This window comes from Scomber japonicus, chromosome 1, assembly GCF_027409825.1.
Source record: "Scomber japonicus isolate fScoJap1 chromosome 1, fScoJap1.pri, whole genome shotgun sequence".
NCBI classification, from domain to species: Eukaryota; Metazoa; Chordata; class Actinopteri; order Scombriformes; family Scombridae; genus Scomber; species Scomber japonicus.
Window position 1 is genome coordinate 4,852,380 of NC_070578.1, and position 26,456 is coordinate 4,878,835.

The 26,456-nt window shown below is 38.4% G+C and overlaps 2 protein-coding genes across 2 annotated transcripts; one reads left to right on the top strand and one right to left on the bottom strand.

Moving 5' to 3' along the window:
• Positions 1–389: 389 nt before the first annotated feature.
• mtch2 (mitochondrial carrier homolog 2) lies at positions 390–13,459 on the bottom strand. Its single transcript, XM_053320919.1, has 13 exons — positions 13,338–13,459; positions 12,428–12,512; positions 9,529–9,635; positions 8,778–8,804; positions 5,104–5,160; positions 4,333–4,390; positions 4,126–4,177; positions 3,954–4,013; positions 3,463–3,556; positions 2,586–2,633; positions 2,430–2,497; positions 2,269–2,344; positions 390–1,226 (listed from the first exon to the last, which is right to left on the bottom strand). The coding sequence occupies exons 1-13, from the start codon at positions 13,422–13,424 to the stop codon at positions 1,140–1,142; spliced, it is 906 nt and encodes a 301-aa protein (XP_053176894.1). The 5' UTR covers positions 13,425–13,459; the 3' UTR covers positions 390–1,139.
• An 8,064-nt stretch (positions 13,460–21,523) lies between these two features.
• Positions 21,524–26,200, top strand: LOC128362267 (low choriolytic enzyme-like). Its single transcript, XM_053323011.1, has 10 exons — positions 21,524–21,603; positions 21,795–21,825; positions 21,954–22,019; positions 22,284–22,436; positions 23,101–23,218; positions 23,417–23,595; positions 23,963–24,044; positions 25,264–25,388; positions 25,701–25,764; positions 26,047–26,200. Exons 1-9 carry the CDS (start codon positions 21,541–21,543, stop codon positions 25,754–25,756), a joined length of 873 nt encoding a protein of 290 aa, XP_053178986.1. The 5' UTR covers positions 21,524–21,540; the 3' UTR covers positions 25,757–25,764; positions 26,047–26,200.
• The last annotated feature ends 256 nt before the right edge of the window (positions 26,201–26,456 follow it).

The window sequence follows — 26,456 nt, forward strand, 5'->3', positions numbered from 1 at the left end:
GTGTTCAGGTTGAAAACAGTCACTGCTCTATTATATTTAATTGTATGTTGTCAATTATGTCAATGATGTACTCTTACTAGCAACAAAACATTAGTCTATGAGCCTTTATGTGACAGCCTCAGCCAACTGGTCACTACTGAAGAAAAAAAGAAAATCACATTTATATTTATATATTTTTAATGGCTTCAATTTCCTGAAACAGCTGCTCATTGTAGTTTATGTCACACTGAATTCCAACAACAGGAATGTGCATCTGTTGGGGACTATTTTCAGCGGAGGAATAATATTCCTGGCAGGACTGTGTGTGTGTGGGGGGTTTAATGGTAGGGGTACGTAATATCTATAATTCTAAACACTTTTTTTTTTTTTTTTACAAGGAAGACAAGATCTAAAAAGCAAAGTTTTTATTCGGGTCAATCAGAATGAGTTGATACAAGCGCTTTGACTAATCAGAGTGCCAGAGAGAGTGTGGTCAGCTCAGGCTACTCCGCATGCCTCTGTACACTCATACATGCTTCTACACCCCCCCCCCCCCCCCCGCGCCCAACAACCCCCTACTCCCACACACACTCTTTTCCTTCCTTTTCGTTAGCGTTATGTGCCCACCCAGCGGTGAGCTTGACAATAATTAAACACACCAAGACAAAAAAAAAACACATGACGAGAGGTCCCATTAACGTGAATTATTAGACGTTACCACATGCAGACAGAAGTGCTGTTTTTAAAAACAAACAAATCCCATCACATGGATGAAGGGAAGTCCTTGTCAATTGATAATCTATAGAAAAAGAAAAAAAAATACATGGGGGAGGAGGGTGGGGTACTTACACATCACTCTGTCCTTACATAACACAGACTGGTTTGACAGCATGATCTGTTCTTCAGTAGTTTAAAAAAAAAAAAGCTCCATCTTATTTGTAAATTTCTGTTAATCTGCTTGAAATTAACTGGAAACTAATGTTTTTTTAATTTACATGGTGACAGGTTAAGAAAAAAAAACAACTTATATAGTAAACAAGTGCATACAAAAAAAAAAGATTTCAAGTGCAGACTGTCCAACCCCCAGATCAGGCAATGTTGATTCTTTTTTCCTTTTTTATTATTATCACAACTATGATCTGCTCAGTTCTCTTGAGGCTTTAAAAAAATCTTTTCTGGTCGATGGCGTACGTCTTTCCTGCTGGAAGCTTCCGGAAAAATAAACTGTTGCCTCTGCTCATGTTGCCCTGAGATGGAGAGGAGACAGTAGGTCAGAAGTCACATAGAACACTACAAGTCAGCACACACACACACACACACACACACACACACACACACACACACACACACACACACACACACACACACACACACCTTTAAAAGACACAAGCTGGACAGAAATCACTGCTTAAATGACAAAATAGTGATTCATCATCACTATATATTTTACTGTCCTCACAACATGACACTTAGTTTAATTTAATTTAATTTAGTTTAAATTTAAAGTGGTTCATATTTGATTTTTTTGTAGACCCAGTATAAGATTTCTGCTTTTAATCCATTTAGAGAGAATATATTAGAGGACTATGGTAAAAATGTCTAAGTGGTGTAACCATAAAAACTTTGCACCAAATAATTCAACTTGCTTAAAAACAGTAAATTCTCAATAAAACACCATATCAACTAGTTGTCATGATCTTACATGTGTGGAATGGAATACAATTGTTCTAAATATTATATTTAATCTGGAGAATCATGGAGATCAGGAAACATTTACATAATGGTTTAAATGAAGTCATTATTAGTATAAGTCCACTTAAATACACTGTAGATGATACAATATGTAATATGTATCATTCTTTTGTGGTTACACCATTTGACAATTTCAGGAGCATTCATTCTTACTTTTGGTAAAAAATGGTTAAATGTCATTTCAAATTATATAAAACCAACAGAAATACTAAAGGTACATTTTTACCAACCTGATGCTGCTTTTAAAACTAGTTTTAACTTATCTTTGAATTTCTCATCTTGCCAACACTTATTTGTCACTGACCTACATATATAACTTTTCACCCAACACTGCACTGCAAAACTGCATTTTGTTCTTCTTGTACTTGTACTCTGTGCAATGACACTACAGTTGAATCTAATCTATAATCTAAACAGATGTGCACACAAGCTCATGTTAAGATTACTGATGAGAATCTACAGCAAACATCTGTCAGATATGAATGAGGAACATAGGAACAGGTTTGTTGCCTCAGGTTACATGTGTGATGGATTTACCTCTCTGCTTAGATGCCTCCAGCAGTCCACCCAGGTGGGATATACTGATGCATAGGGGGGCAGGCCTCCAGCGAGCCTGAGAGCATGACATAAACATGAGTGCTGCTTGATGAGACACCAGATTTTTACAACACAGCTCGGCTAATAACTCGTCAACTCACCCGCAGTTATTGACAGCCATGAGGTTTGACACCAAGACAAAAGGGTATGTGAGCATACTGGCGAAGAACTGGAGGGGAGCAGAAGAAGAACATGATGAGTGAGTGGAAAGCTCCAGACGCACTGTGTGCTGTGATGATGCAGACTGTCACACTCACCCCTGTCACAGCCTGAGAGCAGTTCTTGATTTCTCCTGTATGACTCATCTGTGCATGAGAACACATGACTGGATTAATGCAGAGTTCACACAAAGATGTTTTTATTGAATTTTTGCTGAATGTATGAAACCCCTCCAAGCATAATGATCTAACTATGTGTTGCCATTGTTACTATGTTTCTATGTGTTGTTATTTACTTTAAACAATAGAGACATTGTATCTGGTGTATGGAAGTAATATAAATATCATGAGACTCTGCATTTAAGCCTAATTCCATTTAAAAAAGGTCTGTTTTTAGTTTGGAAAAGTCTGTGTGTGTGTGTGTGTGTGTGTATGTGTGTGTGTATGTGTATGTGTGTATGTGTGTATGTGTGTGTGTGTATGCCTTTCTAAGCTAAATGTATTGGTTGTAAATCCAATTTACTGTTGGAAGTGAGTGAATGTGAAGGATTCCCTGCGCCGATACTGTTGCCATGACGCTATTTTGCATCCTCCTAGCTACATTACATCTTCATACTGAAGTCTGTTGTCTGGAGATCAGTGTGACCCAATTTGTGTTGACTTGGTAACCGTTATTTGCTGTTGCAGACTAGGGAGCTATTTTGGATACCTGATTACAGCTTTATTCACTATATTTAAAATGTCCCACCATTTGTTTAACAGCAACAAAAGGCAGTGGGGAGGAGGGTCTATGGTGCTATGGCATGTCCATGTATCATATGATAAGTCCATATATAGACATGATGATGGATGGTGCTTAAACACTACTTCAGAATGTGAAGTGTGTGTGTGTTTACCCTCCTCTACAGCCCTGCACACACAGCCTGTGATGGCTGCCTGACACAATTATTTCAGAGCATGAAACAAAGCGGCGTACCGAGTCATCAATAGCGTATGTATTGATGACGTGAGCCAGCAGGTTGCAAATCCACAGAGACAGGACGTCACCAAGCAGGCGGGGGATCAAACCACTGGAGGAAAAAAACAAAGTCATTTCTCATTAGAACATCTGGAATATGAACCAAATGAAACAAATAAGCACAGAATCATACTAAAAACAAAAGTATCATCGTTAGCTTATCACAGTTATCTCTAAATTATTACAAGCACCTTTTTATCAGTCAATCAAACTTTATTTATGCAGCAGCTTTCACACAGGTTCATGTAGTTCAACGTGCTTGACCAGTTGACTGACAAGCTGATAATAAGACACAACATGTCTAGACATACAGAAAAGGAAAAAAAAGGTTTAAAAATAAAACAATAAAGATTTCTGATTTATAATCAAAATCTAAAATAAAATAAATAAGGGAAAATAAATTAAATGAATATTAGAGTAAAAAGACTAGAGATAAAGAGTTAACTTACGCAAAGAATCCCAGTATGCCTTCTTCTCTGTAGACAGTGATGACGGAGTCAAAGACTCCGCTGTGAACACACACACACACACAAGGATTTTTATTTTTTTTTATTTTTTACCTTTACAATGTTCATGTTTTTGTGCCGTTGGAGGATATATGACTTCAGATTAAAACCTTACCTGTACTTTGCTTCTCTCCCAATAAACTGGACCATACATCGCAAAGTAATCACTGAAAACAAACAAACAAAAAAAACATAGTTGGAGGAGTGACATCACACATCACACACATCCAACCAACACATTCAACAAGGCATCACAAGTGAAAGCTGTTTGAAATGTTTGGTCTGAAGCTCTGAGATGATGATGATGATGATGACGACTTACCGTGAAAGGGATGTGTGACGATGGTGGCGCAGGAACGAGCGATCATCTCTTTGGTTGTCTGTGGAGAGAGAAAACACATGTAGGTGGACGTATACTGTACGTTTATACACTGTAAACATTCAAATCATTTAAAATGTATATCTTTTTTATTTGTACAGGAGCAATAGATGATCCTTTTCTTTGTCAGTTGTCAGTTTTTTGGTTTTCCATTTACTCATCTTTGTCTGGCTGCGTTCTGATAAGAGGCTGAGCTGTTCAAGCATTCATGATCTAAAAATAAGATCTGCCAGTCTCTCTAGAACAGATACGCACAATATCATATTATTATTGTATTACATTCTGAGTTCAGTGTATCCAGCCCACTACACATATATAGACTCTGGCTGGATAGTAAACTCACTTTCAAGCTCCATGTAGAAGACTATGACGCAAAACTAAAAGTTACATTAGGATTTCTGGTATAATCTTGCCTTTGCTTGATTATAGTAATGTTGTATATAAGCCTCTCCCTCCATTCTAAAGCCTCTTGACTGTGTTTATGACAGTGCACTTTGCTTTATAACCGCTGATTCTTACACAACAGTGCCTGCTTTATGAAAAGGCCTGAACACAAAACAGGGAGCGGCATTACTAAAGCCTTTACTTATCTTTGCTCGTTAATTACGTTCAAATACGACACTTATAATGTCAGCTCTCAGGATATTCTAACATCATCTGAAACTCTTGCAAACACTCCTAAACACTCCCAAATGCTGCTTTCTGATGTGTCACCTCGTTAACAACGTGCTGCAGGGAGCCCTCCACAGCCTTCTGCTGACCACCCAGTACCTGCAAATACACCACACAGACCTCACCATCAGACCCAATCACTGCATTCCTGTTTGTTTTCTCCACACGTGTGAAGAGCGGCAAGCATCAGGTGTGCAGCTCTCTGAATGAAACACTGGGATAATAATGGATTGTGTTATGTATAAGAACCTTGGTGTTTTTGGAGATATATAACCATGCACATGTAGATAAAGGAAATGTGTGTCTTATTGTATATGGACATTATGCATACGTTCTTAAATGTGTAATGTAATCAGGGTAGGTGTTATGAGCTAATGCTTCATTCTACACCTTTTCAGTCAGAAACTGCTTTATTTTCCCCTTTTGGTTTGTCACTGTTTCTACGGGAGATAAAGAAAACAAAAACATATGATTATTGACTTTATTTATACATGTGTATCTGAGTGTTGTGAGACATGAAAAGAACAGTGTGGAACTAAAATGCAGCTTGGTGAAGAGGAAGAAAACCAGTCAGACTCTCCTGAGTAGGGTTGCAAAATTCTGGGAATTTTCAAACTTGGAAACTTTCCATGGGAATTAACGGGAATAAACCAGGAATTTACTAAACTGGAGGTATGTTCTTATTAGGGAACTTAAATATAGTTGTGTAAAATAATATTTTAGCATAATCCTGACTAAAACAACCAGATATCATGCAGTACAGTTGAATATCTATGCTATCTGAGACCACGCCCCCTACATGCACTGTGCATTCCTGCATCACATGCACAGATCAGGGATGTGTAGCTTCACTGACACATTGTTGTGTGTGAAACCATTAAGAATAATAACATTTAGTTGTTTTTTTAATAATTGTATAATTTAATATAACTTTAACAGCTCAGGGACATCAAGCGACATTGTGCACCTTTTTTCATCGTCAACTTAAAATAATGTTCTGATTTTTAATGAAGGGGTGGACTTTTTTTTATCCAATTAATCAATCAAATGATGATACCTTTCCACTAAATTACCCTCAGTTGCCATTAATTCCCATAATTCCCTTAATTCCCATGGAAAGTTTCCAATATGGAATATTTCCAAAATTCCCCAGCTTAACTTCCCATGTAAATTTACCGGAAACTTTCCGGAAATACACCGGAAATTTTCCACCCCTTTGCAACCCTACTCCTGAGTGATTTCTGCTTATTGTTCTGTTTTACTACATATTGGAAAAATGAACATACTAAGTTTTGCGTCTTATTCACTGAACCCACTCCCATCTTTATCTCACTTTTATCCACGCTACTTATACAGCAGACTGCATTTGTTTAAACTGGAGCTGCAACCATTAATCAGTTAGCTGCAAACTATTAAATTAATCACAACTATTGTCGGAAGTCATTTTTTTAAAAAAAGGTCCAAATGATTTAGTCTTCTATGACAGTAAATAGATTCATGGATTCTTTTTAAAATATTGTTTAAACGGCTCTTTTAATGTGAAGCACTTGGTGTATGTCATGTATTTTGTAGTAAAGCACTTAAAGCTGCATTTCTTATATGAAAGCTGCTATATAAATAAAGTTATTACCATTATTATTAATATCATCATAATTATTACAGTGTGTTGCACTAGGAGGCCTTCACACAACCTCTAAACAGATACTGACTTGATGCTCCAGGGTTTGTCTGTTCTGTTCTGTTGTGTTGTGAGGCTGGTTTTTAACAGATGTCACTTTTAACATCAAATTAGCTTCCAGCACTTAAAAAATAAATACTTTGAGCAGTGTGTTACTTCTTTTCTCCATATGCGGTATATTTTCTGTGTTTTGGAAGAGCATTACTAGATCTGTCATGATAACTACTTTTACTGGACGATATATTGTCTCAAAAATAATCGCGATAAACGATATTATTGTGATTTGAAGATCATTTTATACCACTGATATAATGATAATATAATAGTATAATAATGTAAGGGGGGTGGGGGGGGGGGTGGGGGTGTAGAGTGGGTGCTACACTTATGGTTGGGGACAGAGTTATTTACCTTTAATTCATACACAGTGAGGAATGGAGGACACTACTTGTTTAGCTAATGTGACATGAATAGACTCTTAGCTGCTAATGTGAAGTGTGGTGATACTGAGTTCATGTCCATGTATCATATGATAAATCCATACTTAGACATGTTGATGTTGACAATTACATTATTGTATGATAAGGACTGGGTGATAAAACGATAGCAATATATATTGCGATAGACATGTGATCAATATCAACAAAAAATATGTTCGGTAGAAAGTTCGATAATTTCACTGAAGAGAAAAAAACGCGAAGCAAGGTTGGTTGCATGAACAAACTCACTTGCTCCCTTGTAACCTAGCAACGTATGGAGTGACACGCTAACAGAGAGGTGTGTCTTATACACAGAGTGTCATCTTCACCAGTAAAATACAGAGAGAGGTTGGATGTGGATATGATCATAGGTATGTAAAGGGCTTTCCACACTAAGAATAATAACTATAACCGTAAACATAACGATGTGAGCGTCCACATTTAAGAACTATAATGTCCTACAAACAGCTATGTCAATCACTCACTGCGCACTCCAGCTGTGTCAGCAGCTAATGAAAATAAACCCGTTAATGCTCAATGTTGTACGGAACAATGATTGTGTGTTGATCAGAAGTATTTCAGACACTAGTAGCTGTGATGTTTCAGGATTTACAGATCTTACTGATGACTCGGGTGCAGTAGTCTATTTACACACAGTGACAGCTCTAATGAAGAGCACACAGCTACACACTGTATTAAATATGTAAAGTGATTGTGTTCTTTTAAAAGGTTTAATATAAACTCAGCCTAACCTGAACCCAGTCTGGGTTAATATACCAGTTCAGTTAAATCATTACCAGACTATTAACCATTAACCTGACACACTGTTTCAGGTGTAATCTGTGTGTTTTATTGTGTTTCTAATAAAACTTTATTGAGAATGTTTTGGAGTATAAACACGTGTATTTATTTGAGTGTTTTTCATGGTTGTGTTAACATTTCTTTTCCCTGTCTGCCTTGATTGATAACTGAGGTGTTTAAAATCAGAAGATGGTTAAGTTTACAATAAAAGTGTTTAAATTGAATTTTTTCCCCCGTGTCCTTATTTTAAATGGATCATTAAAAAAATCAATAATTATTGATATCAACTGATATGAAACACTTTTATTGTGACACAGTTTTCAGCCATATCGCCCAGCTCTATGTATGATAAGTGGATAATAGTTCAAACTATATATAAGTCAGCCGCTGTTATTGGCCTATCACAGATATATCAGTATCAGCATATATGTTGTCCAATATGCACTTATTTTAAATTATAAAAGCAGTATTTTATCTATATTTGATCCTTTTTTTAACATTCAAGTTTAACATATGAGTACATGTTTTTTGTTGTCGCATATGTTTTTTTTCGCTATAGTAATTTATAATATTTAAGCAGTGAAGTTTACTATCTTAGTGCACTGATATATGTGTATTGTTAAACTGTAAAATATCATGACCTCCATTATATATCTTTGTCACAGGTGTTGCAAAAAATGTGTGTTCTATGTATGTATTGTGTATTGGCTGATATATCGATATTGGGCCATAATATCAGTATCAGATCCCAAAACTCTTACCTGAGGTGTGCCTTGTTCCTGACATCTCTGCAAAGAAAGTAAACGGAATTATTACCAAAGTGCAAATGTTAGGCTGAGCAACATGAAGTAGTCACAACTAGTTTGCAAACAGCCTGTGGTCAAACATTTAAATTCAAATGGGTGTGATGTGGAAACTCCAGTTCACACACACACACACACACTGAGAATAGGAATAATAGTGAAGTAGGAGATATGGAGGAGATGTCATTTTAATGGTTTGAATGGGATAGTTATACTTTTGTTTTGTGGGAAAAAGCCATATGAGACACAAATATTCTAAGCAGAACATTTTTTTTTTACATTGTGACTTTATGTAACATGTCTGTAATCCAGGTGTAAAGGCGTCCAAGTCAAATGTATCCAGCAGTAAACTCACAGCAACAACTGACAATAAAGCGCAGTTATGGCAAATCTACTAGGCTGTACGTTAGAGGCAGAGGTCAGAAATGGGTTCTAAGACATATTTTGCCTTTTTTTAAAAATTATTGTTAAGGAGGAGAAACAAATTGTTGCTGCTGCGAGATGCAATCTGAGTACAGTTCTTTTGACCTGTACACAACAGCTGATGTTCAGCTTCTGACAGCCCAAATCTCTGTTTATGGGTTGTTGTTTCTTGTTGCTATACTAACATTGTATCCAGACTTAGAAAGTCTGAACAACAACAACAACAACAACACACACATGAAATCAGTGCTTTGAAATGTGATTCACTAAATCTATCCAGACTTACCTGCACAACTTTGCTGTGCACAACAGTCCCGATGGTTCCTGCACACAGCCTTGGACCAAGCCCCTTGAAGAGCCCTGCTTTGCCATCAATCTTGATGATGTGTTTTGCTGAGACATTCAAACAAACACACACACACACACACACACACAATAAATCATACAGTACAGCAAAAACACAAAAAAAAAAAACACAGGCATGGAGGATTATAAAATAAATGCTTGTTCTTTTTTTACTCTCCATTATCTCACAACAGTAGTTCTAAAACTTATGCTACAAAAGAGACGTGGTAAAATAGTCACCAGTTGATTTGTGTGTTTACACTACTGTCGACTGACTTTAACACAGCAAATTTAAACCAAACCAGATCAGTTACATAGCTTCCAAACACTCTCAGATTGGAGTTCAGACTCTGCTGTTTGGCAAAAGATCCAAGTTTGGGGTCATTTACTGTCAAGTCACGCAGAATCCAGGAAAGATTTCTTCAGCATAGACACCTTTATTGACAGTAGAAAGACAGTAAATCACAGGAGAGAGAAGGGGGTGTGACATGCAGCAAATGTCCGCCGGCCGGGACTCAAACCGGGGTCCGCTGCCTACGTGTTATGTGTTCTTAACCACTCCACCACCTGCACGCCATGTTTGGAATTTTTTCTTAAAAACAGGTCCAAGCCTCACCAAACTAGTTTTTACTTGCAGGCCTATTGATTTTCTATGAGGTTCTAAATTTGGAAAAAAAACAACAGTGATACTCAGGGTATTATAAACTTATATGGTATTAAGACATTTTCTTCTAAAACAATCTATTCATTTTGCTGTGTTGTTTCATTATTTGAGGTATCTACATCTAATGGACATAATGATATTATGAATGGAACAAGGCGTGGTAGCATTGTTTTGGTTATTTTAATAGAAATGATATGTAGGGTAGCTAGTTGGAACATAATAATGTATGTGGAAATAGATGGATGTCATTTAGTTAGTGTCCTTCCATGTTAAACACACAGAGGTAAAGGTAGGTCTATTACAATAATTGGACACATACATGGACATTTACAGTAGTGTAGCACCCACTCTACAATCCCACCCCCCACTCCCCCTTACATTATGATGTTATTTTATTATCATTATATCAGTGGTATAAAATGATCCTCAAATCACAATAATATCATTTATCGCAATTTTTTCTGAGACAATATATCGTCCAATAAAAATAGTTATGACAGGCTTTGTTTTTACAATAGGAAAAAAAAAAGTCCTTCATAGAGAAGCAGGGTTTTCTCTTATTATCTGGACTGATGCGTTGTTGTTTTACTACAGGCTCAATACTTTACTATCACAGTGTATAGATGTCATGTACACTGTAAAATTACACATATAAATCACATCCAACTTTTTATGTGGAAACACATTTAGATAGTTCCACTATAGCCTGTGAGGGCCGATCGGGATATCACTTATTACTACCTTACATCAGAGCTTTTTATTAAAATGTTTCACTTATATTCAATACCAAGGACACTACCAGAGACACGGTTTTTGTTTGAAGGACAAATGGAAGGACGCTGGCACTCTGTACCTTTAATAACCAAACATCAAGCAATCTCTATGCACACTGCTTATGTTCTACTAGCTACCCCACATACCATTTTGGTCCTATGAAAATCAACGAAACATACCTCCACTCCTTGTTTTATTCATAATATCTTCATGTCCACTGGTGTTAGAGACCTCAAATATTGGCACAAGAATTAATAAGATGTATTTGCAGGAAAAAAACCCATATTGGTGCGACATGTGGGTGTGTAGTACCCTTAATATCACTGGTTTTAAGAGTTTTGCACTTTTTTCTACAAATGTATGATCTCATAAAAATAAAATGGAATGCAATACAGGCTTTTTACATGTTTTGGCCAACAGAAGACATGCTTATCTTCCATCCTACACCGTTTAGTGAGGCTAGGAACAATACTTGTCACAATATTAATGGCCAAACATGACTTCACAAATACGGCGTTTTTGAAATAATATGGAGGGCAAAAAAAGGGAAAACATTTGGATTTGAATGGATATATTTTACAGGCCTTGGCGTTGGGACCCCTTCATGATATAGAAAGGTTTGAACCAAATCTGAGACAGTGCTGCATCAGCTTATCTGACTTGACTTGAAATGCCTCCAGTGCACATATATTGAGAATGGACTTTACAGCAGTGGTTTTTTTTTCAGTCTTGGTCCTGGTCCTAGCCTAACCTTGCCCTACATATTTTAGATGTTTCCTTGCTCCGACACACCTGCTTCAAATGAATAAATCGTTATCAAGCGTGACCGGCTGATCATTTGAGTCAGGTGCGTTGTAAGAGGGGAACATCTGAAACATGCACGGACAATGCTTTACACTGAAGTAGGAGGCATCGTAAATAGCATGATTTTTAAGTTATAATTATGCTTTATTTTTAAGAAAAAACCTTGAGACACAAAATATACATGTCTGGAGGCGATCTTGAAATACAAATATTTACCATACACTCCTGCTGACAAACACTAAGAGACACATTTTCACAAACATCACTAATTTGAGTTTGCTTGGGGGGAGGCGACAAAAAAAGTTGTGTCTGTAAACAGAGGGACACAGTCATCTGACAGCCCTCTTTAACATGCACCTCATTCCGTAAATGTGCCACCTCACATTTAAACAGCCACTTTTTTTTTTGTTGTAAAAGTCAGAATATGTCCGTAACACTTCCACAGCTCACGTAACACAGCTCAAGTCTAAAGTCAACGCTGTCATATTGACTTCAGACTTTGACACATCCTTTTCTGTCCTCTTCTGATTGCTGTAATCAATGTTGAAGGTTTCATTTGTGGAAAAAGGCCCAACCTGGGAAACACAGACTGACTCACCATAAGCAAACAGTCCTGGCAGCTGGTACACTTGTCTGCCAAACAGGTTCCTGCCCAGTGTTGGAGGCAGAGGCTCATGTCCTACCTGTCAATGCACAACAAGCATAATAACACAGTGATAAGCATTGTTGCTGTTATTGCTTTCATTATGTCACAACATCTCTCTCTCTCTCTCTCACACACACACACACACACTTCCTCTTTTCTTTTTATATACATTCTGCCAACTTGTTGCCATTTTGGCTTCATTGTAACTTTATGTGTCAATTGTTCTCCTTTTATCGTCTGCAAACGTCGCAAATATGCTCAACTTCAAATGAGTCTGTAGAACAACTAAAGTGGACGGTTTAAATAATGAACATTGACATCAGCTAGTTAGCAAACCGGGCAGTGTCAGCTCCAAGCTGTTAACAGGGCCAAAGGGCGCCGGTGTTGTGTCGATATGTGTTAACCTGTACCCAACCTTCCCCCTCACATCAACCAGTGGTCCTCTGAGGGGTTTAACCTGACCCCAAGCTTACCTTAATCCAAACCAGTTATCTCAGCTACGCCTAACCACAACAATAACCCGACAGTCCTAACCCCAACTAACCGCTTGTTTTGGCAGCAGAAGGTCACAGGGACAACACACGGACACACATCATGTATTTGACACTGTTATCTTAAAAGCTGCTGTTATATTGTTTAAATGCATGCCGTATTAAAGAGTCCGTGCTAATGCTTCACAAAAGCCCTAGAGTCATTCTCTGCGCTTCACGTCCATTTACTGACAAGCGAAGCAACATTAAACTGCAGGATTTTTTAACGGAGTCTGGCAGCTCGCAGCTCTTGGTGCAGCTAGCTGACAGTTATAGCATCAGTTCCTGGTTCATATCCCCCCCAGTGTCTCAACCAGAGCGTCCCCTCTTACCTGAACCAGGACTTTAATGTACATCAGAGGGTGGGAGAGGACGGTGAGCCCTGATCCCAGTAACACTTGGCCACACGTGTCCGCCATTTTTGGAGAGACAGGACCGACAGGAAGTTCTTCTTTTTTTTCTTTCGTCACAGGGCTCGATAAGCGCTCATGTTTGATCTCGTTACAACGGTGGCGCCATCTAGTGGTGTATGTATAATTTCAAGTTAGTTAAAAAGTTAAGATTTGTTTTAATATTTAGGCTATAAGGCTATAACTGTGGGAAATTATAATGTTGTCATGATATATTATATTTTCTAGAAAGAATGCAAGGAGGAATGTAGGCCTAGTCAATGTAAGTCTATAGAATAGAATAGAATACAATAGAATACAATAGAATACAATAGAATAAAAAGTCTTTATTGTCATTGTAAAGCACAACGAAATTGAGATGCCATATTTAAAGTGCAGAAACAAAAATAAATAAATAAATATCATTATTTCATTATTTAATGCAGTTATGTGCATTTATGGCTTTAGCATAAAAGCTGTTGTGTAATCTATTTGTACGTACTCTGTAGTGTTTGCCTGAGGGCAGCAGCTCATAGAGTTACTTGTAACGGCAGTAATTTAATTACAAAATAAAGGTAAGTGTAATCTGTTACAGTTACTGAGAAAAAAATGTGCATTAAATCGCAGATACTGATGAAAATGTTGATGACTACAAAGGGGGTTACATTTGAAATCAGACCTTTAAGCATTTGCTCAGCAGTGAAATCAATGGTTTTTTAATGTGTAAATAAATCAATAAATCATGACATGGGCTTATTTGGAGCACACATGCGCTTAAGTGGAGTCACAGTACCAATTAAGCTCCATGCCAGACTTTTGACTTTTTTCATCATATCTCTTTATTTTATATTCCAAAATCTACATGAACAAATGGATACATTTTCAAATGAGAGATAAATCTTGTTTCATAAGAAAGATTTAGAATTTGGTTTGTTAGAATTTGGTGCTTAATGAGCAGCTGAAAACATTTGTTAAAAAAATAAAAAAGTAATCAAATGTAATTGAAATAGTTACATTACTTATTACATTTTAAATAGTGTAACTAGTAATCTATTTCCAGTGTAACCTTCCCAACCCTGATGATCACTGAGTGTTGTGCTGCTGAGTTCAGGTCTGTAGCTTCTGTTGTGCAGTGAGGATTAGGTGTTAATCTCCTCAGCACATGTGAACAGGCTTCCCTTCCACAGAGTTGGATCAGGTTAAAACTGAGCGTAATAACAAAGAGTGAAACAATCAGTGTTTGTATGCCTGTGTGTTATATTCTTAATGTGCTCAGGAGGACACTCACAGCACTTGTAGAGTGTGTTGAGCCTGGCAATGTCATTTCTGCTCATCTCCTTAGCGTTACCAAAGCTGACGTTGGAGTTAGGGATGGGGACCATGGTGGGCTGGTTGTTCTTGGAGAAGGCGTACCTACAGCAGAACACACAGCAGGTAGACTGAACTGCAGCACATCCTGCTCACACAACACACACGTATGATGACACAGTGCAGGACTGAAGTTGACATTTGTGTGTGTGCTGGATATTCATGGTGAAGCCAGTTCGTCTCACCTGTGGTACTGCATGACAGAGTTGTAATCATAGGGATTGCCCTGGTTGAGAGTGGCAATCTGCCTGAAGTTGTGCTCCATTCCTAAAAGAAACAGAAAGGAAGGAAAGTTCATCTACATTTCTTTGGAATTAAGAAGGATCCCACTTTTATAGATTTATAGTTTTATATTCAGAAAGCCACTGTCAAACAATGATTGTCTTCTTCATGTAAGTGTTGTTCCAATATTTGTGTAGTTTTACATGCATGTCCCATGGAGGCACCAAGAAATCACCATACTTTTAACCATGAGTGTACTTCTGGGCTCGATGAGAGCATGATGAGAGGAAGTACTTGGGAAACATGGTCTTGTCAAATGATTTTACTGGTTTGAGACATTTCATTTCATCACATGCTTCTGCATGTTTTGTTCTCAAAACAGACATGTTTCAGTCAGGGATGTATCACACCGCAAACCACAGCTCTGTGAAGTAAAACTTCTGCATTAAAAACATTGCTTGAGTAAATGAACAGATGTGTTGGCAAAAAATGGTTTAGCATGTTCACCATGTTTAGCATGTTGGCATATTAACATTTGCTATTTAGAAAGAGTTGTCACTAAATGTAACTTGTTTTTTTTTGCAAGATTATCAGATATCAACATTCTTTGTATGACTAAAGGGCTCAGTGTAATTGTTCCCAAACTTTAGTCCTTTGTCTGAATCTATTTGAATGAAAATTTGTCAGCAGGGTCTAAGATGGGTCTAAGATGACATCCTCCATTACCAGACTAGACGTTTTCCAGCGAAACTCTAATGTGGTTGTCCCTGTCAGAGTGGGTCTGTTCATGGTTGAATCCCAGAGCGTGGAGCAGCTCATGCTGGACGTTGCCATGGTAAAGACATTCACGACAGGCCAGAGACACCACCTGCTTACCACCACGATGGCCAATGTACGAGTAGCAGCTGGACAGAATGAGAGAAAAGTTGTAGATCACTGACAAAAGCTTTCAACTCAAACTGTTCATTGGTATCAGTTTTCTAGACATTAGATGAATATATTTGAATTATATTTATTTTAATTTGGTGGAGTTTCTGACGGTTTGTACTTTTTTTTCCTGCAATGGAGGACATGCATTTCTGATGAATGAAAATGTTTACTTCAGAAAGACAGCACCAGATCTTCTGTTAAAGAGGGTATGTAACTTTTGCTAAACAATGACTACTGTGGCTAATAAGGTTTACCAATACAATATACACTAATGCAATACACAAACACACACACACACACACACACACACACACACACACACACACACACACACACACACACATACATGCACGCACGCACGCGCGCACACACACACACACACACACACACAAACACACACACACACACACACACACACACACACACACACACACACACACACACACACACACACACACACACACACACACACACACAGATGTATACAGATTCTAACTGAGCTGCAACAATCCTGTCCCTGTCCCTGTCTGCCTGAAGTTATGGAGTCCTTGGTCGTTGGGTTCCTGCTGAGCTGCTTGCCAAATTCACCTGGTCCCAGCTTTCCCAAGGAAACCACTGGCTCCACCTGCAGCATCCATTGTGGCCCTGCCTCCAGCATCTGATGCACTCCTGGCGGTCATCCTCCAATGTCACCTAAGCTGTGCACAAATCAATAGTCTTCGTCACTGGCCTTCAGCTCATCCTCCAGAAGGTCTTTGTTGGGTCCTTTGTTTCCTGCTTGTCAGTTGTCTAGTTTTCATTTATTCTCATCAGTTCAACAGTAAAACCTTTTCTGCAGTCCTGCCTTCAGTCTCTGTGTTTGGGTCCACCTGCTCCGCTTTTTGTGACACAGAAAACATATTTAAACCAAAAAGCTGACACAATAAATCTTCATAGAGACATTTATGTTACAGTCTGCTGCAGATATTTGCAGCTGAAAAGACCATGACTCCTCTGTGTGCAGGTTAGGTTTGGCTGCAGGTTTTCATACATGTTCAACTGAGTCGATAAACCTAAATATGGATTATCTGAGTACTGGGAAACTGAAAGAGTCATGCACTGGAGACATGTTTGGGAAATGCACACTTGTACAAAACCTATTTGTCGGCACGCAGTGTCATGTCTGATATTGAAGCCTGCCACAGCTTTGCAGTTATGTATATGCTGTGGGATTATGCTTTTTCAGTGTGTGGTGGAAGAAAGGATAGAACATTTACACATCAAAACTGTTGAATAAATTCATTCTAATCTAATAATGGTGAGGATAAAGTTTAACCACATCGGTGAGTGTAGGTGGAAAAAACAGGTAGAAATTGGTTTTATATTGGTTTTATATATATGATCTGACTGGGGTGGTGGTCCCTCTTTTTAAGAAGGGGGACCGGAGGGTGTGTTCCAATTACAGGGGAATCACACTCCTCAGCCTCCCTGGTAAGGTCTATTCGGGGGTGCTGGAGAGGAGGGTCCGTCGGATAGTCGAATCTCGGATTCAGGAGGAGCAGTGTGGTTTTCGTCTGGGCCGTGGAACAGTGGACCAGCTCTACACCCTCTGCAGGATCTTTGAGGGTGCATGGGAGTTTGCCCAACCAGTCCACATGTGTTTTGTGGACTTGGAGAAGGCATTCGACCGTGTCCCTCGGGGGATCCTGTGGGGGGTTCTCCGGGAGTATGGGGTATCGGACTCCCTGATAAGGGCCGTCCGTTCCCTGTATGACCGGTGTCAGAGCTTGGTCCGCATTTCCGGCAATAAGTCGGACTTGTTTCCAGTGAGAGTTGGACTCCGCCAGGGCTGCCCTTTGTCACCGATCCTGTTCATAATTTTTATGGACAGGATTTCTAGGCGCAGCCAGGGTGTAGAGGGGGTCCGGTTTGGTGGCCTCAGGATTGGGTCACTGCTTTTTGCAGATGATGTGGTCCTGTTGGCTTCATCAGACCGTGACCTCCAACTCTCACTGGATCGGTTCGCAGCCGAGTGTGAAGCGGCCGGGATGAAAATCAGCACCTCCAAATCCGAGGCCATGGTCCTCAACCGGAAAAGGGTGGAGTGCACTCTTCGGGTCGGGGATGAGATTCTGCCTCAAGTGGAGGAGTTCAAGTACCTCGGGGTCTTGTTCACGAGTGAGGGAAGGATGGAACGGGAGATCGACAGGCGGATCGGTGCGGCGTCTGCAGTAATGCGGACTCTGCACAGATCCGTCGTGGTGAAGAGAGAGCTGAGCCGAAAGGCGAAGCTCTCGATTTACCAGTCGATCTTCGTTCCTACCCTCACCTATGGTCATGAGCTTTGGGTAGTGACCGAAAGAACAAGATCGCGGGTACAAGCGGCCGAAATGAGCTTCCTCCGTAGGGTGGCTGGGCTCTCCCTTAGAGATAGGGTGAGAAGCTCAGTTATCCGGAGGGAGCTCGGAGTAGACCCGCTGCTCCTCCACGTCGAGAGGAGCCAGATGAGGTGGTTCGGGCATCTAATCAGGATGCCTCCCGGACGCCTCCCTGGTGAGGTGTTCAGGGCACGTCCCACCGGTAGGAGACCCCGGGGAAGACCCAGGACACGCTGGAGAGACTATGTCTCTCGGCTGGCCTGGGAACGCCTCGGGGTACCCCTGGAAGAGCTGGACGAAGTGGCTGGGGAGAGGGAAGTCTGGGCTTCCCTGCTTAGGCTGCTGCCCCCGCGACCCGACCCCGGATAAGCGGCAAGAAGATGGATGGATGGATATATGATCCTCAATCATATTGAATGTCACTATATAAGTTTCAGGATTCTCCTCATATCATGGAGTCAGAAAGATAAACAATCTATGCATTTATATACTTTCACAAGCTCAAGGATGCCAGATGACAAAAATATAATATAATACTGATATGCTAAACAGATTGCATTTAATGGCAACCTTACTTCAAGAAAAAGCTATTTTCTGGCTCTTATGTCTGTTTTTAGACACAAACTGGATTTTGTGATGTGAATTAAGTACAGGCTCAAATAACAGCAGTATTTCCAAAGCACTAGTAATGATAAGCTGGAGGAGAGATAAACATTGGACTAAAATGTCCTGGTGCAGTGGATGTTAGTGGTATTTCAGTATGTGACAGGCAGATCTTATGAAATATAAGGTTGAGTGGAAGTTTTACACATCTGATTGATCGGCTTGATTTCTCTGATACACAATACAAACCTTTGGGCAAATTCCTACTTTTTGATTTTGTTTCCCTGTTCTCATAAAGTGACACAAATAAATTATAATTCTTGCCCTCATTGGCCTGTCTGATTCAGAAAATCTGTCCTCTTCATTATCCTGACCTGATTATAAATCAAGTTATTGCACAACCTCCACTCACATCAACCAATAAAAGATATCCTGGTAAGACATTTAGTTCTAGAGACTTTCCCTCGAGCTACAAATCACTGTGTGGGTGACAGAAAACAACAATGCAACACTGAGAGATTTCTAACTTCTCAAATCAGTGGATATGTCACAACACGAAGCCACACTACCCGTTTTGAAATTCCTCTGCAACATCCATGCAATGTTAGGAGAAGTTGTGGCAGCTGTCTGCAACACTGAAGAAGTGATGCACTGCCTGCAGCAGTTTGCCTTGTAATGAGCATTAATGATATAAAACTCAGAGGACCTTTGAAACCTGAACTGAGGTTGTGTTTTTTGGTAGTAGTAATTGAAAATGTAATTTGTTGTATTTATTCTTACTTTTTTGTACTTTGTATAGGGATTTGCATAGTGAGGGACCTGTGATAAAATAACAAAATTAAGAGGACAGAAGCTTTCACAATGACATAAACAGTAACCCCCGCCCAGGATCAACTCCATAGAGACGGAGCACCTTAAGGAAACTCTACTAGCTTGGGACTACTTTAACTGGACCTTTGTGAAAACTGCAACAAGTTTGGAAAAAAAAATACTACGTCTGCAAGTGAAGAAGAAAAGAAGAGAAAACACAACAACATTCTCATTACAATCAGTTTCTTTAAGGCAATCTATTAACAGATACAAAAGCAGGTGATTCATTGGGAAACCATATGTCCAATCCGTGCTCATAAGATTTACCTTAATCATTGTTCCTGTTTTTGCAATATTTTTCAAGACTCTATGAAAACTAAGGACACCGTGCAACCGTGGCCACAATTACAGAAGTCATATAACCACATCAATGTCATGCAACTCTGAAGAGTTGTGTAAATGTGACAACATTGATGCAATAACATGATCATGTAATTAACACTGATATGTGTGCTGCTGTGCAGCTACTTTGTATTGTTCACTTTGGTAATGTATTGCATGTTTTTACAGGCCACTCATTCTCCATTCATTGATAGATTCATATTTGACATTGTCATTTTTTAATGAAATGTATGTTTTTATTATTCATTATATGGATTGTTAAATTATTGATCAAATATATTAATGAAATAAAACTGAAGACTTTATTAATAATTCTCTCAGCTCCAGTATTCATAGACAACTGCTGTTGGATTCTGCAGACTAGAAATGATTCTCAACATTATGAATAATATAATCTGACATGATCATAAATGAAGTTTAAAATGAATGTATTTAATTATTAAAAGCTATGAATCATTGAGGCAGTCCAAACAAGTGTTTCTGTTATCTAACATCATGTTCATTTGGAAGGCATTGTGAGCTGTTAATGCAGTTTTTATACATATTCTGAAGTTCAGTAATGATTTTCCAAATATGTCCTGTCAGATTAAGTGATACTTTACAGTGATACCACTGACAGGGGCTCTTAAACCTAATGAGTGTGTATGCTACATATATGTATCATACTTTAAAGTACACACCTTTTTCTTTTGATGGAATATTTTCACATTTTACTTGTATATTTTTTTTTAAGTAGAAAAAATATAAAGCAGATAAATTCCTCTTTTTCCATGATAGATCGTTTAGCTGTACACTTGTCTTCCTATAAACAAAACAGCAGGAAACAAAACTAGCCCGCATCTTGTCTGTTGAGCAGTGGTGCAATGTAACTAAGTACATTTATTCAAGTACTGTACAATTCTGAGCCACTTATACTTTACTCAAGTATAAACCATTGAAAATATTGTATGTTTTGCTAATATTGTATGTATTTAACAGCTTTAGTCACTTTGTTCATGTTTATTGTACATTGAAAAAACATAAAACATATATAATATATAAAATGTATGAAATAAAATAAAATAAAATAAAATACAATAAAATAAAATGCATTGGTGAAGATAAAACCAGTTTCCCAACCAAACAAGATCAACAAAGATTAGAGAAAAGTTAAAACATGAATTCAAATTGTGGGCTTTTGGAATTTTCTGCAAAAAACAACAACCATACAAAAACAACAACAAAAAAGACTTGCTGATATGATCTACTTTTATTTAAGTATGATTATAAGAGCAGGACTTTTACTTATGATGACATACATTGTTGTGTTGGATTTGACTACTTCTTTCATTACTGTTGTTGAGCAACATGCCATATTTGGATGAGAGGAAGTTGCTCTCCCACCAATATAAGCTTGAGAACTTCTGTCTCTTTGGATGTCTTCTTTGTCTGCTGTTGCTGTCCTGTGACCAGCCATGATCCTCCAGACCGCTGTGCTCAGCATCCTCCTCTGCTCTGTCCAGAGCTTGACTCTGCAGGTAACCATCAACAGACACCTTTAGATTCATATGGTCTAAAAGATTGTTGGTCTTTCATTTTATACTAGTAGTTTTTAAACTGTATTGCATTGTGGTCCTACACAGTATTGCAAATGTTTCATTCAGTAGCCTCTGAAAGTGGCACTATATCAATTTAAAAACATTTGACCAACCTCTGCATGCTATTGCAGGCTTCATTTGAAAAGAGTGATGAATCCTCTGGTAAGACATACTTACATTTCATGAAGTAAAATGTATTTACTTGATGTAAATATGTAGTATTCATGTAAATATATAGCAATTGATTAAGTTACATTCAAGTACATGAACAAACTGTTTCTATTCAACAGGGAACACCATTGAGGAAGATGATTTCAGTGTCTCCACACTGATAGAGAAAGCCAATGCCAATCTGGGTATGTTCATCTCCACTGCAGCTGCTTTGTGTTGTTCAGTACAGATCTCATAATATGTGATAACATTTCATCTTTGGTGAAATTATCATTCCAGCAGTAAATGCATAGAGCAAGACAATCATTTTACATTTAAACTGAGATTACATTATGCAAGTATTACAGTATATTAGCCTATATAGACTCAGATTTGACCTGCCTGAATGAAATGCAGTACAACAAACAAGATGAAAACTTTTTCTCAACTGTCATCATGTCATTTTACAGGAAAGAACCCTGGTGATCCTCTAGTGATGTTTGGAGACATAGCAGTGCCAACTGATCTAGGGAATGCTGATCCCTGCACCGCACGAGGCTGCCTGTGGCCTAAAGCTACTGACGGCAACGTCTATGTTCCTTACCGCATCTCCAATCAGTACTGTAAGTCTCACTAATCATCTAGCTTATATATATATATATACATATATATATATATATACACAATATATAACACACCTGTCTTCAATTCAGAACACTTATGGGCTACAGCCTTAATTATGGAGGCTGATGTGGGCAAACTGATACTGTATGACAGACACTATTAAGTGAGTTTTCTGACTGTATTGCTATGGTGTAGTGCTACTCTTCCACTATGTTTTAGCATATCACAGATAAACATTTAAATTCAGTGTTTCACAATGTATAAGGTGCTGGACAAATCTTAAATAACACTGAACTCAATAATAAGAACCAATAAACTGAATGTACACCTGAACCAAAGACAGATAGCAGTTCTGAAAAACATGCTGATATGTGGTACATTTTAACAATAGTGTATACCCTGTTGCATGTATTCAAATTTCATTGAACAGTGATGTAACTAGTTACAGTTGTATATACTAAATTACATCAGCAACATGATTTGTGATTTGATTTGTTCTTTACCTCCAGTAATCACCCAATTTTTGCTACAGTGGCTACTGTTCAGCAAAAGTTACAGTCCCCTTTTAAAACTTTTTGACTTCTTGTCCATCAAGATTAAGACAAAAAACAACTAAACTGACAATCTGATAATAAATGTTTGTTTTTGTTTTTTTCTTTCAAGCCGCCAGAGAGAGAAACACCATCGTTCAAGGTCTGCGATCATTTGCCCAGTCTACCTGCATCCGCTTCACCCCCTTAAACAGACAGCAGGACTTTGTGGACATCCAGTCTAGACAAGGGTATGGGCCACACAATGCACTATACCATGCTTGCATGCCTGAACCCACTCACAGTTTACAACTGGGGTCTTACACCACAGCTTGTCAACAGACATGGTTTTTCTCAGGCCAAAGGACATGATATTGGGATGGGTTGTTCTTGGGGAAATACTAAGGCTCATTTAAAGTTTGATCATTTTATTTACTGCTCTGTTTCAGGTGTTTCTCATTTGTTGGGCGTCGTGGTAGGGCCCAGGTAGTGTCACTGAGTCGCCAGGGGTGTATTTTCCAACAGATTGTCCAACATGAGCTGCTCCATGCCCTGGGCTTCAACCATGAACAGACTCGGTCCGACAGGGACCAGCATGTCCGAATCCTCCTGCAGAACGTCATTCGTGGTGCGTCATGTTAAGATTACAGTCTTGACCAAAATTTTGAAAAATTATATAGAACGCGACTATGACTTTAATATCACTTTTGCAACAACAACTACGCCCCCAAACAAGGACAGGGTATTACAACTAATACTTCTGACCATTAACCCTTACTAATACATGACTTGACTTTATCATTTCATTTCAGCAGGTATAAAGTAGTTCGGGGTGTGAATCATTTGTTGAATGAGCAACCATTGGTACAGAAATAGTGACATATGTAGTTTCCTGCATATGCTGTTCATGCTTTTCACTTACTGCACTTTTCAGACATTTTACTGACAAACTGTAATGGAACAGACCAAATCTGACTTGTGTGATTCTTTTGTAGGACAAGAGCACAATTTCAGAAGGATCCAGACAAGGAACCTTGGCACTCCCTATGACTACAACTCTGTCATGCACTACGGAAGGTAGCTCATTGATCAGTATACTTAAGCAAAAGTTAAATCATGTTATTATAACATTAGGGATTGACCGATATGATTTTTTAAAGGCCGATACCAATTATTAGTAAGCAAGGAAATCGATAACCGATATTTAGAATCAATATTAATTTGCAGTAAACATTTTAATGTTGGTGTCAAAATTTAGAATAACACACTTGGGATTAGACTGAATACAGTATAATACAGTATAATACAGTGTTTGTTTTTGTACACTGTGAAAATCTGTGATAAAAAGACCTTAAACTTTTGTAGAATAACACAAACTCTGATGCAAATCTTGATTGAAATGGTTCAAGAAAAAAAAAGCAAATTTCTTCAATGAAACTGATCATAATAAGGTTGTGGTGTCTTTAAAACTTCACCATAGAGTATTTTTATTGCAACTTCGACATTTTCTGTTGCCTTGCCTTAAAACACCACGCTGCTACTTCACGGAGCAGTCCTCTCCTCTCCTCTCTGTGGCGCTGCAGCTAGAAGCTGCAGTGTTGATTGGCTGTCACTTGTGCCGTGCAGCCAATCAGTGGGCGCTGTAGGCGGGATATTGTTACACAGCCAAGAGTGATTACTTCAGGCAGAGAGAGACGGCTGCATAAGAGCCAAAGAAGCGCGTTTTAAAATAAACTTATTTGATCGGTTATCGGTGGAAAAAACGGCCGATGCTGATTATCATAAAAATGCCGAATATCGGCCGATATTATTGTCCATGCCGATTATTGGTCGATCCTTATATAACATGACAAATCTTTTTGAGTTGACATTTTTTCAAGTCTGTATTAAAACAATACTCACATACCAATATGTATGTTGCAAGAGTTACTGAACATTCTCATTCATTCATTTTTACTCTCCCTACTAGCCATGAAGAGATGAGGGAAAAACACAGTCTCTGATCTGTGCAAATATCCACTAGACATGTTAGCCAGAACAATCTCATAAAGTGATTATAAATCAGATTACATTATTTTATTATGTTTTCAGTCTGTTGTTGAGTTTTTCTGCCCCCAGGTGGTGAAACATTCTTAATGCAGCTTTAATCCTCCCATACTGTACACCAGTGGTCACTCAGCTCAACAGGAAGAACTAGTGGTTCCTGTTGAACAAGATCTAAGCAGTTGTGAAAACAGAGAATGGTTACAAGTTTACATTTTAAACTCCTCTTAACTACTGCCTGTTTGCACCACAGGTTTGCCTTCTCTCGTAATAGGCAGCCAACCATTGTTCCCATCCCCAACACCAACGTACCCATTGGCAGGGCCACCCAGATGAGTCCCACTGACATCCTTCGGGTGAACCGTCTTTATCGCTGCAGTATGTATCTTTTGACCCATGAAGCCTGTTACTACTATTCCCTCTGAACTATCGACCTGCTCTTGTTTCTTCTCATCTTCATCCTTCCTACCTTCTAACCTGGCTACCCACTAGCCTACCACCTACCAACACTACTCTCTCATCATACTACTGTATCTATCACCTTGATGACAAAATGGACAGACTAGTAAATAGACATACAGTAAACTTGGAACGATGAAACGATATAAAATATATATGTTATATGCAGTTCAAATAAGAAATGAAGCAACGTTTTCAGAATTTTTCTGTCTTTTTTTAAATCAATTTTAGATAGAACTGCTACCCCATCTGATGTGGAACCTATGAAAAGGAACCAATTCCTCTAGATATGAAAGTAAGTTTCTGTGGACACCATCATCAACTTGATTGAAACTAAGCATAATATTGACTCCTTACTATTTACTGTGCTTTATTTTATTGGTAGCTGGTATTTATTCATCTGCTCTAATGTGTAGAGATACTGCATTTTATGAAATGATAGAGCTATTACCTAAGGACTTTAATGATTTAATGCATGTATATGCTGGTGTATGTGTGTCTGTGTGTGTGTGTGTGTGTGTGTGTGTGTATGCACACTTGCATATGTGTAATTATTTTTCAATTGTCTGTTCAACAGGAGGCAAACCATGCAGGTTCTCAACTACAAGCAACGCCATTAATACATCTTATGATTTGTAATGTGCTTAGTGAAATTCAAAATTTGATTACATTTAGCAAAATATGATACTGATTTAATTAACGTTAAAAGTATAGGCAATGCACCTGTCCAAAGACAAGTTTACACTTACTGTATGTGTATAACTGCTTTTGCACTTAATTGAACATTAATAATGAATAAAAATGCTTTCAGATACAGCATAACCAAATTTTGTTTCAGCATTTATGTCACGTTACACCTCTACACAACAGTCTATAAAGCTTAAGGTATAAATTACCACCCAGTTCTCAGTTTTTTTTAGCCAACTGCATTCCAATTCATTACCATAGCCTTTACATTTATGGAATTATGGTCAGTAGGGCTCATTT

Excerpts from the sequence above, each read along its gene's own strand:
- mtch2 (XM_053320919.1), bottom strand. The coding sequence starts at position 13,424 with ATGGCGGACACGTGTGGCCAAGTGTTACTGGGATCAGGGCTCACCGTC. Across the intron at positions 4,014-4,125 it reads GGGAGAGAAGCAAAGTACAG|CGGAGTCTTTGACTCCGTCA; the intron begins GTAAGGTTTTAA and ends GTGTGTTCACAG. Across the intron at positions 2,634-3,462 it reads CATACGCTATTGATGACTCG|ATGAGTCATACAGGAGAAAT; the intron begins GTACGCCGCTTT and ends TCTCATGCACAG.
- LOC128362267 (XM_053323011.1), top strand. The coding sequence starts at position 21,541 with ATGATCCTCCAGACCGCTGTGCTCAGCATCCTCCTCTGCTCTGTCCAG. Across the intron at positions 22,020-22,283 it reads GAAAGCCAATGCCAATCTGG|GAAAGAACCCTGGTGATCCT; the intron begins GTATGTTCATCT and ends GTCATTTTACAG. Across the intron at positions 24,045-25,263 it reads TCTGTCATGCACTACGGAAG|GTTTGCCTTCTCTCGTAATA; the intron begins GTAGCTCATTGA and ends TTTGCACCACAG.